This window comes from Eumetopias jubatus, unplaced genomic scaffold (assembly GCF_037043125.1).
Source record: "Eumetopias jubatus isolate StellerSeaLion01/CBP00866 unplaced genomic scaffold, mEumJub1_p1.0 scaffold_8, whole genome shotgun sequence".
NCBI classification, from domain to species: Eukaryota; Metazoa; Chordata; class Mammalia; order Carnivora; family Otariidae; genus Eumetopias; species Eumetopias jubatus.
Genome location: NW_028274814.1, coordinates 1,451,129 through 1,464,241, shown reverse-complemented (window position 1 = coordinate 1,464,241; position 13,113 = coordinate 1,451,129). Strand labels below are relative to the sequence as shown.

The window sequence follows — 13,113 nt, the reverse complement described above, 5'->3', positions numbered from 1 at the left end:
CTTGATCATTTGGCTTTTAGTACCCATTTGGTGGTTAAACTGCAACTCTGGTGTCCGATCACGCAATTAATTAGATAGCTTTTCTCCCTGGAGGTTGCAGTTTTCTGGAGTCTGGTCTCTAGCAGCTTGCCTTGGTGGGCCACGCAGCCTGGTATGGCAGCTAAACATGTGCTCTTTTTGTCTTTGCTTTGCAGGAATGAGCTAGAGCGTCAGTTTCTTGAATTGCTCCAGTTCAACATCAATGTTCCTTCCAGTGTTTATGCCAAGTATTATTTTGATCTTCGTTCTCTGGCAGAAGCAAACAACCTGAGCTTTCCCTTGGAGCCCCTGAGCAGGGAGAGGGCTCACAAGCTTGAGGTAAGATGCTTTCACGTACTGGTTTTTGATGCACTATTGCAGATGCCTCATCCGGGTCTCCCGGAAGTGGGAGATCACCACGCTCATTTCTCCCACTGTGTGTTGTTATGAAATACAGACAGGTCACCCTGGATTTAGAGTTGGCCAGTTTATTTAGTTGATTGTAGTTCATCCAACCATAGTTTTAATAACCTTCTGAATATCTTTTATTTAATGTGCATTGATTCTATTCTTCAAATCTTACCAAAGATCTTTTTTTTTAAAAATATGCTCACACGCTGTGAATTGTGCAAGACTGTTGAATCACAGACCTATACCTCTGAAACAAATAATGCAATATATGTTAAGAAAAAAAAAAGAAGATAGCAGAAGGGGAAGAATGAAGGGGGGGAAATCGGAGGGGGAGACGAACCATGAGAGACGATGGACTCTGAAAAACAAACTGAGGGTTCTAGAGGGGAGGGGGTGGGGGGATGGGTTAGCCTGGTGATGGGTATTAAAGAGGGCACGTTCTGCGTGGAGCACTGGGTGTTATGCATGAACAATGAATCATGGAACACTACATTAAAAAAAAATACGCTCACAAAAAGGTATTTCTCGACATGCACTTTTATAAGGAAAAAGATACCAGATGACCCTAATGATTGGGAATCCCAAAAGGTTATATTCTGCTTTTTATTTTTTATTCAAAATATTTTCCCCACAGCCCAATTAGAGCTGGGGCCAGCCCCATGGGTCTTGGTCTGGATTTAGGGCCTTCACTGTTAAGCTGTGTAACTTTTGTGCTCATGACCTGTGTATATAGCTATTTGCACCTAGCTCTTCCCATCTGACTTGTTGAGTGGATGAAAAGTGGTGGGGTGACGAGGAAGGGTGAAACCCCTTCCTGCAGACAGAGAAGGTGTGCTGAGACCCTCTGTACCTTCATCCTCAGGCACTGTTGTGGACCCTTTGATCAAAGCAGTTGATGGTACAGTCACGTCCCCAGCTTGGTGAGCCCCAGGAGGTCTGTGCTGCCTGCCCCATTGTCCAATCTGAGTGACACGTTATCCTGATTCAGTACAAGGTCAGGATAGCTAGAGTGCTGGTCTAACAGGGTTAGTAGCTGTGAACCACACAAAGTCTAGAGGTGGAGGGAAAGGGATTATTATGGTTTGCAAGCTTAAGAAAGCCGAAATTTTAAATAAAATTGTAAAAAGTACGTAGTATGCTAATCCCAAGAAAAAACTGTAAAACTGTGGAACAGACTGGATATGGAGCACGGTGTTTAAAATAAAAACCCAGTGAGGTTTTCCGAACTCGGCCACTTTGCTGTAATTGTGTGCTCGCCATTGGGATGCAACTGCTCATTTAAAGTCTCCCATTTCTCTGAAGGAGGTGCCTTACGACGGGCAGGCACGTGCGTGAAATAGGATTCGATTTCACGGTCAGCAGGCTCCGGAAGCCCTCCTGCCCAGTGCTCCTCTCCTGCTGAGGGAGGAGCATGGAGCTCCTGGAAGTGGTCGCTTAGCCTGCAGAAAAGCGGGTCTGGGGTTCTCTGTGGGAGAGTATCTCGTGTTGCGGACACATAGGCTGGCTGAGACAGGGTAGCTGGTGCCGCTGTGACCTCCAGCAGGTTATCTGAGTGGGAAGAGGGAGTGCGCACCTGCCCCAGGGGCTGCCACACCAAGTGCTGCGTAGGCTCCCTGGGCCGAGGAAGGCCGGTAGTCCTAGCAAGACTGTTCTCTGTCCTCCCAAGAACCGGAGCTTCCTGAGACGCAGACCCCCACTCCTCTGCAGGTCTGGACAGAAGCACTATCTGGAAAAGCACGTGGCACCCCCCTTTGAAATAATTTTTAAGGAATGGGATTTCATTATTTTCCAGACCCCAGTATCCCTCCTAGTCCGTCTGGTTAGCAAACTTGAACCTACTTGTGGAAAGCAAGGGGGTTTGGTGAGACATATTAGAAGTGGCTGTTACCTGAGGCTCTGTACCTGCTCGCACGTACAACCAAAGGGCTGATTTGATAGGCAGGTTGCAAGGTAGAGTGTGGACGCTAGAATGTACCAGGAACCAAGGCAAGTGCAAAGTGGTCTTTTCATTAGCCTGGTCATTTCTCTTTGAAATAAGTTAGTATCTCTGTATGCATGTGGGAGATGGGATGAAAGCTAAGGGTTTGCATTATGAAATCTAGAATAAGATCATACTTGCTAATTCATCATTATAATATTACATTCAGACCCGTATACTGTTTATAAGCTGAGAAACCACACTCAGGGAGTTTAAATACATGAAAATAATTTACTTTCAAAAATCATTGCTCTAATGTCTGTAAGGGATCAGATTTTCTCTTGACGTATGTCACCTATATTAAGTGTGTGGAATGTATTTCACACGGGAACTCCCAGTGGTCTAGCCCATCTCCTGCCCTCGTTCATCTGTCGTTTGGAGGAAGACGTCCTCAGCTCCTGTCTCTCTCCTCTAATCCATCCTCCCTGCTACCACTGGAGTTGTCGTTCTAAAGTGCATTTGTGGGTTTTAGAAAATAAATGAGAATCGGTTGCCAGTACTCTGTGTTCCCAGTACTTGGACCCTAGCCTGATACGTGCATGCTCTGTTATGTGCACATCTTGATTGGAACTTACACATCCATTCGACACATATTCCCTCGGGGTCCCCTGATACCAGGCGCTGGTTACCAGACACCAGGAGTTTACGTTCTGCTGGGAGGACACAGACAGTAAACAGTAAACATAATAAATAAACTAGTATGTTAGAAGGTGAGTACAAAAGAAGCAGCAGGGTAGGGGTTGCCGTTGTCAGTAGCCTCACTGAGTCGGTCATGGTGGCGCCAGGGCTCTAGTGTGGGCCCTCTTAGCCTTGCAGAAACCTCCAGGCTGAGGGAAGAGCTGCTTCAAAACCTACAGTGGGAGCCAGCTCAGGCTCAGGTGATGGGGGCGGAGGGGGAGGCCGCAGAGCAGTGTGGGTGAGATGAGGGGAAGTATGGGGGAAGAGATCACAAGAGTTAGCTAAAGGGGCGGCAGGGAGAGCAGCTAGAAGGATTATCATCACTTCAGTGAGAGCCATGATGATGTGATCAGGGTCTACTGCTCTTGTGCCTTTGTCCCTTGATGGTGACTTCCTGGCAGCTATTTTCCTAGCCCCTGCCTCATCCCTGGCCTTTTGCTTAAATGGTATATAAATTAGAAGACCTCATGTTTGCATCATCGTGAGTGAAGTCAGCCCCACTCCTGGGTCATTTTGACAGAAGGCAAGGTGAATGTGACCAGGACAAGACATCTAGGGTGATGTGAGCTGGCTCCCACTTTGTCATCCATGTGTTCTCCACCTGCACCCAGTAGCAACCCTGAAAGAGCCATGACCAGGCTCCGAGCCCCAGGGAGGGCTGAGCCTTGCTCTTGGCTGAGACGTTCTCCCCAGAGTCTCACTGTCTTCATCAAGAAAACGAGGACAGTGTGGATTGTCCCTACATTGTCCCCTCCCAGTTCCTTTCTTCATCAGTCATCTAGAGTTGACTCAGACATGGGGTCATCTGCTCTGACTCAGTCTCAGATAACTGACTGCCTCCAAGTACTGTACTGAGCGCTCTTACCAGCGCCGCCCGGCACGAAGCCCTGATGCGTTATGACAGCCACGCAAGGCGGGGTGCTCTTTACCCCGTTTGCAGACGAGGATGCAGGACTTGAAATAGGCATAGGCCCAGGTCACACCCCCTCTCCCCACCGAGTGGTTCACCAGCATTGACCCAGCATCTAGCTGAGCCCCAGGCTGCACTGTCCTATAATTGTTTCACATTTTGTGATGATTTTCTCAGTTAGACTGTAAGCGCTTTGGAGACAGGGCCTGCGTCTGTACCTCCTTCGTGGCCCCCACTGCAAGTGGCCCAGATTTGGGCCGCAGCATGGAAGCTGCCCGGGGCAGGAACTCTTGTCAGGATTGGCCCCGTGTGTCCTCAGTGCCTAGAACGATGCTGGCACCCAGCGGGGGTGGTGTCTGATGAGTGAGGGAGCGGAGGGTGCCTAGAGGACGGTAGTGCTTGCTCCCGAGTCCGGCCCTGACCCGAATTGTCTCTCTTCTGCCCCTCAGGCCATCTCTCGCCTCTGTGAGGACAAGTACAAGGACCTGCGTCGACCCACGAGGAAGCGGTCAGCGAGTGCTGACAATCTGACTCTGCCGAGGTGGTCCCCCGCCATCATCTCCTAACCATGGGGGTCCCCACTGGAGGCCATGCCATCCCTCAGTTTCTCCTTTAGTGTGAGAAAAGACAGACTGGGGGTGGTTTTGTTTTTGTTTTCCTTTCCTTTTCTTTTTTAATTCATAGCTCTGTCAGGCTGCCTTGATGACCGCCTCCAAGCTGTGTGGCCCACTCGCACGCAGCAAGGCCTCGAGGGAAGCGAAATCAGTATTCTGGAAATCCTGTTTCATGCACTTCCCCATCGTCATTAACAGCACTTCCCTCATGGAGGAAAAAGACTCTAATCCTGGAGAAGGAAACAAAGGGAAAGGGAAGTCGTGTAGAGGCAGGGAAAAGGTTAAATGGCTTGACCATTTCTTAAGTCCCCGTCTGGTCAGTAGATGAATACGATGGAAAGACACAGAAGTAGGTAACAAAGTTGGATGTGCATTAAAGACAAGAGTGCGCGTTTATCCACCTCCGTCTGGATCAGTATGTTCTGTAAGACTTCTTGCATTCCTTCTAGCTGCTTTTTGGGATTTGGGGGATTTTTGTTTGTTTTTATTCTGTTTTTGGTTTTGGTCCCACAGAGCAGAGAATATAGTTTGTATCCACCATGGCACAGACATCCAAATAAATAGTACTGGTTGTTTCTCTCTGCACTATTCCTGTGAGCTGTCTTCTGAGCTTTCTTCCTCACAAGTGGGATGCGCTTGTTATATTTCTGTACACCTTTATTTTATACAGTTTTTCTTCAACGGTGGCAAAATTAACTTGACTGTAGTGCTGAACCAAAAGTATCCCTTTCCCTCCTTATTTCCCACCCCAAGAAAATTCTAGATCACATGGGTGCTTGTGCCTTCCAGTTTATTTGCAGTTGTTTTTTTAATTTTTTTCTCTGACCTGAAGTCGTAGTTACAAATCAGTCAGATTTTGTGGGCTGAAGGAAAGAGTGTGCAGCAGAGGGTGTCCCCTGGGTGAAGTTTTTTCCAGAGTGCTAGGTGTCTGCCTGCAGTTACTGAGTAGGAGCCATTTCTCTGTACCCCCTGCCCAGTTCATTCCTCTACTTCCATGTCCACTGTTGCAAGCAATATTCTTCTCAACTTTTATATGTTTACTTTAAATCAAAGTTAGTCTATTTGTATAAAATTTTTTAAAAATCTAAAATTAAAAAAAAGGGGGGGTGGGTTATTCCCATGGGAAGATCATTGAAGGGCAAAATGTTACTATTTACTGAGGTATTTTTCACAGGACGATTGAATAAAAAACTTGCATTTTCATTGTGGGTGCTTAGCGAAGTTACACAAAAATTCAAACTGTGAAGGTTTATGCTTCATTAATTATGACCATACTTTTTCATTTTCTGACCATCCCTAATTTCCTTATGGGCTAGATGAGAATCTTTTATATCAAGTAAAATAAAAGGGTTAATGATAGAATATCAGAGTAAGTTTGATATTAAGTCTAAGAATCTGAGTCAATGAAGCATATAATGCTTTGGGTGTTTGCATATTTTCTTGGGTCACAATGATAGGCTTCTAAGTTTTTTCCCTTTTCAAATCTGTGTGAGGCGAATGGCAGCAGATACTCTGTGTTTCACCTTCTTCCTCTGTGAATGTGGAAACTTTGGAATATTAGTCTTGGGTACCCGAAAGTCATACGCCTGATCCTCAAAGATGCCTGCTTCTGATGAAAGGTACTTTGGAAATGGAAGAGACTCAGAAAGGTGAAATCCCAAGATCCCCAGACCAAAAGTGCTAGTCAGGTTTCGGTGAGATTTGTATCCTGTGTAAACAGCTGTTTGGACCAGAAATATTGTCAAGTTCTTTCTGGCCTAAACTTCCAAAAGCCAACAAGCAGAATCTGAAAAGTTAACTATCTTTCCATTGTAATGGTGTTGATATACTCTATGGGTACCAAAATCAGCTTCTCTCTTCAAGTAAGAGTTGGATTTAGAACTTTAAATAGAGATCTAAAAATGTAGAAAATATCATTTTATATTCCCTAATCTATATAGCTTAAAAAGGGACATATTTTCTTAGCTGAATATGAATACCTCTCAAGCATAAATTAGTTCCTCTCATGTAAAGTATCTTATTTTACCGATCCATTTCAGGAAAGACGTTCTGCTGCCTTTAAAGCAGAAAGCTTATTTTTATCCCTTTTATTTGAATGAGAGAGATTTGAAAACTGAATTGTGTAAATATTTCAATGCATCTGCTATTATTTTGTGGAGTTTATTAAACTACTTTAAAAAATTGTATAGTCTATTTATTGTATGTATGTACATACAGTCTGATAACTTAAAATTTAAAGTGGATTCCGTAAAACCTGACTCAGTCTTGTTTAGACTATTGAATATTGTTTTAGCCTTGTGCACTGGACTCTACCTCTGTATAGGAAAATTTTCCATATTCATTAATAAGTATTGATCTGTATTAATTGGTTATGTTTCTTGCACTAAGGATTTTTAAAACTCTGCTGTTAAGTGTAGATTTTAGTTTTACTTTTGCAGTATGAATCACTTGACACATAACGTAGATACTTCAGGTTTATTTATTTTATTTTTCTACATGACGGTGAAGACTTAAATTTTGTTCTCTGGTTTGTTCTGAGTTTGCCAAAAAGAAACCCCAACAACACCCAGTACAGTACCTATTGGTAAATCATAGTGACTGTAATTTGTTTGCAAGGTGATTCAATGCCCTACAGTTAAAGCCAGATTGCAATTTAGGATGACATTGTCTTAGTGTAGTTTTTAAATGGACAGTTCTCAGCATTGATGGAGGATGAAGAAAACCACGCATTTTGTTGACTTTAATTTTAGAGTAGACTTAAACAACAAAGTCATTGGGAGAATAAGTATATATCCCAGTGAAATTTTTTGATTTGTTTTACTCCCCCCCCCCCACTGGGAAAAGGGAAAGAAGTCAGGGATTTAAAACCAAATTGGAGGGCAAAGTGGGAGATCCTACCAAGATCCGAGATGTACTCCTATGCCTTAATGCACTAGGTGAGGCCGGTGTCAGAGCCTTGTACCCATCATCTGGCTCCTCTCCTGGGCTGGCTCTCCCGAGTTCCTTCTCTTGGTCTTTGGCAGGGGCATCTCCATCTTGGGGTTTCCCTCAGTTCTGGGCATTTTGATCCTCAGCAGAACTGCAAAGCAGAATTTTGGGAGTGAGCAATTTTGATCCTTTCCGGCTGCTTTTGGTAACCTCTCACCTGGGGCCATATTTTACAGCTTTGAATTTTTTAAACAATAAAATATAATTCCTGGTTCATTGTAGGTACTTAATAAGTGTTAAATAAATAAATACATAGAACAAATAGTGCCTTCTTGCTGCATTTTTTGGAATGCTATATTGAGATAAAATTCAACAGGTTTTATGGATGCTGAGTGTGAACCACTTCTTTGTCAGAGCAATGGGAAAAGTCTTATTAGTCCTGTAAGTTTAGAGTAATTCACAAAAGTATTGAACACTTCTTAGAAACCTCTTATTGCGATGTTGCATGACAGAGACCTATCAGAGCATGTCACTTTTATATTGATACCCTATTTTATTTGAATGTCTTTATCCCCTTTGACTTCATCGGAGTCAACATCTCAAGACTGTATTGGGTGGATCCTAGAGACATGGATCATCTTTTGAAAGGCCATCCAGAGAGAGTCCATATCCTTGTTGAAAAAGAGAAGAAATCAGAAACATGCCTTCAAGCTGAAATGGGTAAAGGAGACTTGAGAAGATTTATTTTTTAAACTCTATGGATTGCTAGGAAAATGCTACACACAACTTCATTAAGATCATGATTTGCTGTTACTGAATGCAGAGCCTTACTAGAACTATTGCATCTAAAAACAAATGCTACCCCCCACCCCCAACCCCTGCCTCAGTTCAAATTAGGGAGTTGTAGAAGTGTGCTTGCAGTCACAAAATGGGTGATGGATTGTGGACCTGACCAGTTCAGCTGACTTCCTTTCCAGTTTTGCTATTGGATTTTCTTATCAAGTTTGTATTTGTGAACCTGCTAAAGGAATACTGAGTCACTTTCCATTAGAAGCTTCAAGAGTTCAGTGGTTAGCACTGGCATGGTCTGCTTTTACTCATCTCTCAGTTGAAAGTCTGGAGGGCACCGTGTATCTGCATCGTGCGGGTCTAAGTGGCAAGCACTCAGGTGAGGATTTGCCCTGGTCACTGTGCTGTCCATTGTAGTCTTTGTAGAAGTCCCTCTGGAAGAGCTTGTGATGGTACGAAATGAGCTCAGAAGGATCTGACTGAATGGTGTTCAGATTTTACAGGTCTTTATAAGCTTTCCTGTGTCTTTTAGTGGACTGATTTAGGTAGAGGTCTTTAAGAACTTTGTTTATATAAAGAAGTTATTTCAAATGCAGGGTAAAAGAGTGGCATTCCAGAATAATCCTGTGCCCTTCATTGATTAGACCTGGAAAAAGAACAGCTAGCAAATTCATGAGATAGGGTTCTTACTATGCAGTGACTGGGAAGAACCCTCCCTCCCTGTGTCAGTCATTTTGACTGCAGAGGAGCTGCTCACAGGGTTAGTCAGAAGTACCAACGCCCTATCTACCAGGAATTGTACACATGGGAATCCATGAGGACTAAAAGCTGGCCCCTGTCCACATGAAGCTGAATTGATTTGGTCTGGATCAAGTAACATAACAATACAGAAAATAGAGACACATTTTGTCCTGTCGTGAGCATGAAGCAGAATATCTAAACCCGTCTCTGGTCATAGACAAGCAATGAGGTGCTTCTGGAACATCATTTCTCCCTATAGACATTCATGGAGTTCCACAATCATTTAGTGTTACATACCGGTATTTTTTTGGGGGGGAGGGGGACCTTAAAGGTCGTGTGATGGCTACCAAGAAAATGAAGAAAGAAACCACTGGAAAAGAATCAGAATTTAGTAGGATGGGAGTTAGAAGATAACTGGTACAAAAGTGATGGTTTCCCTAGTCACCAGCAGTAACCAATTAGAGAACACAGTGGAGAAGAGGTGCCATTCGGAACGGGATCCAGTTATAACCCACCCGAGAACAGAAACTTGACATGTTTACAATGCATCTAGCATACCTCAATTCATTTAATCCTCATCGAGGTTTCAGGGTAGCTGTTATTATTCCCAGATGAGGATGCGTAAGTTTGCAGAAGTTAAAACCTTGCTTTGGGCCCATGGTCTGAGAGTTGTAGAGCCAAAAGCCTGACTCCAGAGCTTATTTTTAACCACCTTGCTATATGGCCCTTCACTGCCCTCGTTAGGGAAGAAACCTATCGAGAGATGTGCTCTAGTCTCCCCATCCCTGAAGTCGTGCCAATCCCAAACCTGCAAATGTGACCTTAATCGGGAAATGTGGCCTTTGCAGATGTAATTAGTTAAGATGAGGTCATACTGGATTAGGGTGAGCCATCAGTCCAATGACCAGTGTCCTTCTAAAGAGAAGGGAGATTTGGAGAAAGAGACCTAGGGACAATGTCATGTGACAACAGGGTTAGAGGACGGAGCAAAGCAGCCATAAGGTGAGGAATGGGAAGGCTGGCCGGCAGGCTGGAAGCAGCAAGGAAGGGGTCTTCAGAGAGCACGGCCCTGCTGATGCCTCACTTGAGACTTCTAGCTTCCAGAACTGTGAGAGCGTCCGCTTCTGCAGGAATCCACCCAGCGTGTGGCAGTGTCGTGGCAGCTCTGGGAAACGAACGTACGATTCCTAAATAAAGAGACCACTGAACTTGACAGGCAGGCATCATAAAGACCTGAAGAGACACACTGTTTCTGAGTGGGAAGTCACGGTACTGGGAGAATGTCCCGTCTCCAGCTTTCTTCCCTGCGACTCTCCCCTTTGGCCAGTGTACGCTAAGCCCGCCCAGTTCTGTCCCAGGTGAGGACCTTTCTCTGAGCTGGGATTTCTGTCTGGCATGTTCCCCCACAACATTTAAGACTTATGCTTAAAGTCAGGTGTCCAAGAGGCCTGCTGTGACCTCGCCCCCCTCAAAGGTTGCCCCCCCCAGCGGCTCCCGCAGCACCCCACTTTCAGCCTTGTATGGCTGCCATTGCGCCACGCTCTCTTCTGGTCACTTCTCTACGGGCCTCCTGCCCTTGCAATGCTGCTCCAGGGGGCGAGGGTCCTGTCTGTGTCCACACCGAACCTAGACCTTCCCCTTTAGAGGGAGGGAAGGGGGTTCCCAGAAGTAGAACCCAGGACAACCTTGAGGCAGGCTCAAGGAGAGAAGCAGAACTTGAACTGGATGTGTGTGGGATCTGGATAAATAGGAAAGGAAAGGAATTCCGCTCAAGAATGTTCTGTCTCTTGGGGTGCCTGGGTAGTTTGGATGGTTGAGCGCGTCTGCCTTCGGCTCAGGTCATGATTCCAGGGTCCTGGGATCGAGCCCCACGTTGGGCTTCCAGCTCGGCAGGGAGTCTCCTTCTCCCTCTCCCTCTGCCTCTCCCCCTGCTTGTGCTCTGTCTCTGTCTCTGTCTCAGTATCTCTCTCAAATGAATAAATTAAAAAAATATATCTTTAAAAAAATGTTCTCTTTCTTAATGTTGCGGAGGGACGGTGTTAGGGAGGCAGGACTCTCAATAGAGATGTACATGTACATATGACAGGCTTTGGAAACCAACCCAGGAGGTTGGAACAGTGTCCTTCAATCTTGAATGTCACGTTTTTTTCCCCAGAAACATCCTTACGCCTTATATCTTGGGTGTTTTCAATGTACTGAGCTTTCTCCTCACCTCAGCAGCTCCCTGGTGGTAGTGGGGCAGATGCTGTCCTGTGTTTGCCAGCTGGAGCTGAAGTCGGAAAGCCTAAGTGACTTAGCTCACACGGCACCCTGCAGGCGTCCAGCTCGGCGACACTGGCCCTGAACACTGCCGAGGACGCAAGCCCCACCTGTCGCGTGCATCTGCAGGCGCGGCGCCCTTGGAGAAGAGACAGCTGTGATATTTAGCTGTTTAAATGAGGCTTAGCAATACCTAAAGCATGGATATAGGGGTTGCTATTTTTATGGTTGCTAAGTACAGGAACCGTGCAGATGGTGGGTCTGGCCTGTTAATAGGCATTTCGCAGAAATCTAGGAGTTGCTCTTTCAGAGTTACTGCTTGGCCCTCCAGTGATACCCTCTACCCCTCAGGTCTCCGTTTAAGTGCTTTAGATAATCGGAACGCAGGGGGGTTGTGACCGAGCCCCGCACTGCCTCCTCCCTTGAGGCACAGGTCCTCCTCTGGCATGTATGGGTCTTGCTGGGCTGTGGTTTTGTGATTTCTCATTTTTAAGTCTGAGGTACATTTCTAGCTCAAAATAATGGATACATTTTCTAGCTCAAAATAATGCCCAGCCTCTGACTTTCACTGGGTGTCTTGGTGTGGGCTGTTCTTCCTCACTATTCATGTCTCAGTCATCCCGTCGGTGGCCCCTAACGTAGCACGTCTCCCCACCTCCCATCCCATCAGCCTCCTTATTTCACTTCTTCCCAAGGCACAGCACGGTGCGAGAAGCCCTGTACTTGGGGTTCCGGTGGCCGCTCTCTCCACCCGAGGCAGAGCTGTCCCTCCCTCTGTGACAGAAAGCTGAGTTTCCCGCTTGCTGAGGGATGGACAGCTGTGAGGCGCTGTCTCTGAGCCCAGGGCAGAGTGCTGGGGAGCAAGGGGCCCGGCTCCGTCAGTTCCCAGAGCACCTGGGGCTTGCTTGACCTTGACCTGTGGAGGCGTGGCTACTGAGGTGGCACTGGCGCTCATGCTTGGCCAGGCTGCTGCTGGGAAGCTCTCACCCACCCATGAGAATGGGTTTTAAACCAGTTCTGATGGTTACTCGTGTGACCAGTCCTTCCTGAGCAGATAGAAACTTTTACCACCCACCCTGCCCCCATGAGCTCTCTGAAACCAAGGATATTCTGTCTTGTTCGCCACTGTATCCCCAGAGCTTAGAAAAAAGCCCCTTCTAGGTTCCGTAAATAATGTTGATGGGATGAGGAAATAAAATATCCTAATGGGGAACTGGTCTTAGCTTCTCCCAATGCCGGGAGGGCCTGTGAGATCTGCACTTAGGAGGACTGAACGAAGATGCTGAAAAATGGAGTAGATGCAGGGGCTCTGGAGGGGAGAACTGGACCCGGCGGTCAGTACTAGTTACAGAGCGTGCATGTCCGCTCTGTGTAGGGAAGACCCTCGAAAAGCGGCCGCTGTGCAGGGCTGGAGATGCCAGGCTTGTCCTCGTGTCAACTGAGAACTGCGGCAGGGGCTGGGCCGCCGAGGGCCTCCCGGGGCCTGTCTGATGCCTCACCAAGTGGGCAGGGGCCTGGCGGTCTCAGCAATCCCGCGGGTGGGACATGTGGTCAAAGACAGTATTTGGTTTCTCCTCCGAGTAGGGTGCTTTTGCCACGCTGCCTCTCTTTCTTACTATAGTTACCAGAGGGCTGTAATCAAGATGTTTGGCATCAGCTCCCAGTTATCATTTGCAAAGCCGTGGATCAGAAACTTTCTCCAGTCCCGGCAGAAAGCCTCCCTTCCAGCCCTAAAAGGCCTGGAGACCATTGAGCAAATGTGTAGACTGAGCCATGGCGAAAGGAGG

The 13,113-nt window shown here is 46.3% G+C and overlaps 1 protein-coding gene across 1 annotated transcript in view; it reads left to right on the top strand.

Annotated features, from left to right (window-relative positions):
• The window catches only part of CCNY (cyclin Y), a 232,542-nt gene extending 225,750 nt beyond the window's left edge, over positions 1-6,792 (top strand). Inside the window, exons 9-10 of the mRNA XM_028120909.2 lie at positions 195-357; positions 4,445-6,792. Of these exons, the coding sequence (XP_027976710.1) occupies positions 195-357; positions 4,445-4,561 (280 nt within the window). The 3' untranslated portion in view covers positions 4,562-6,792. The remainder of the gene's footprint in view (positions 1-194; positions 358-4,444) is intronic.
• The last annotated feature ends 6,321 nt before the right edge of the window (positions 6,793-13,113 follow it).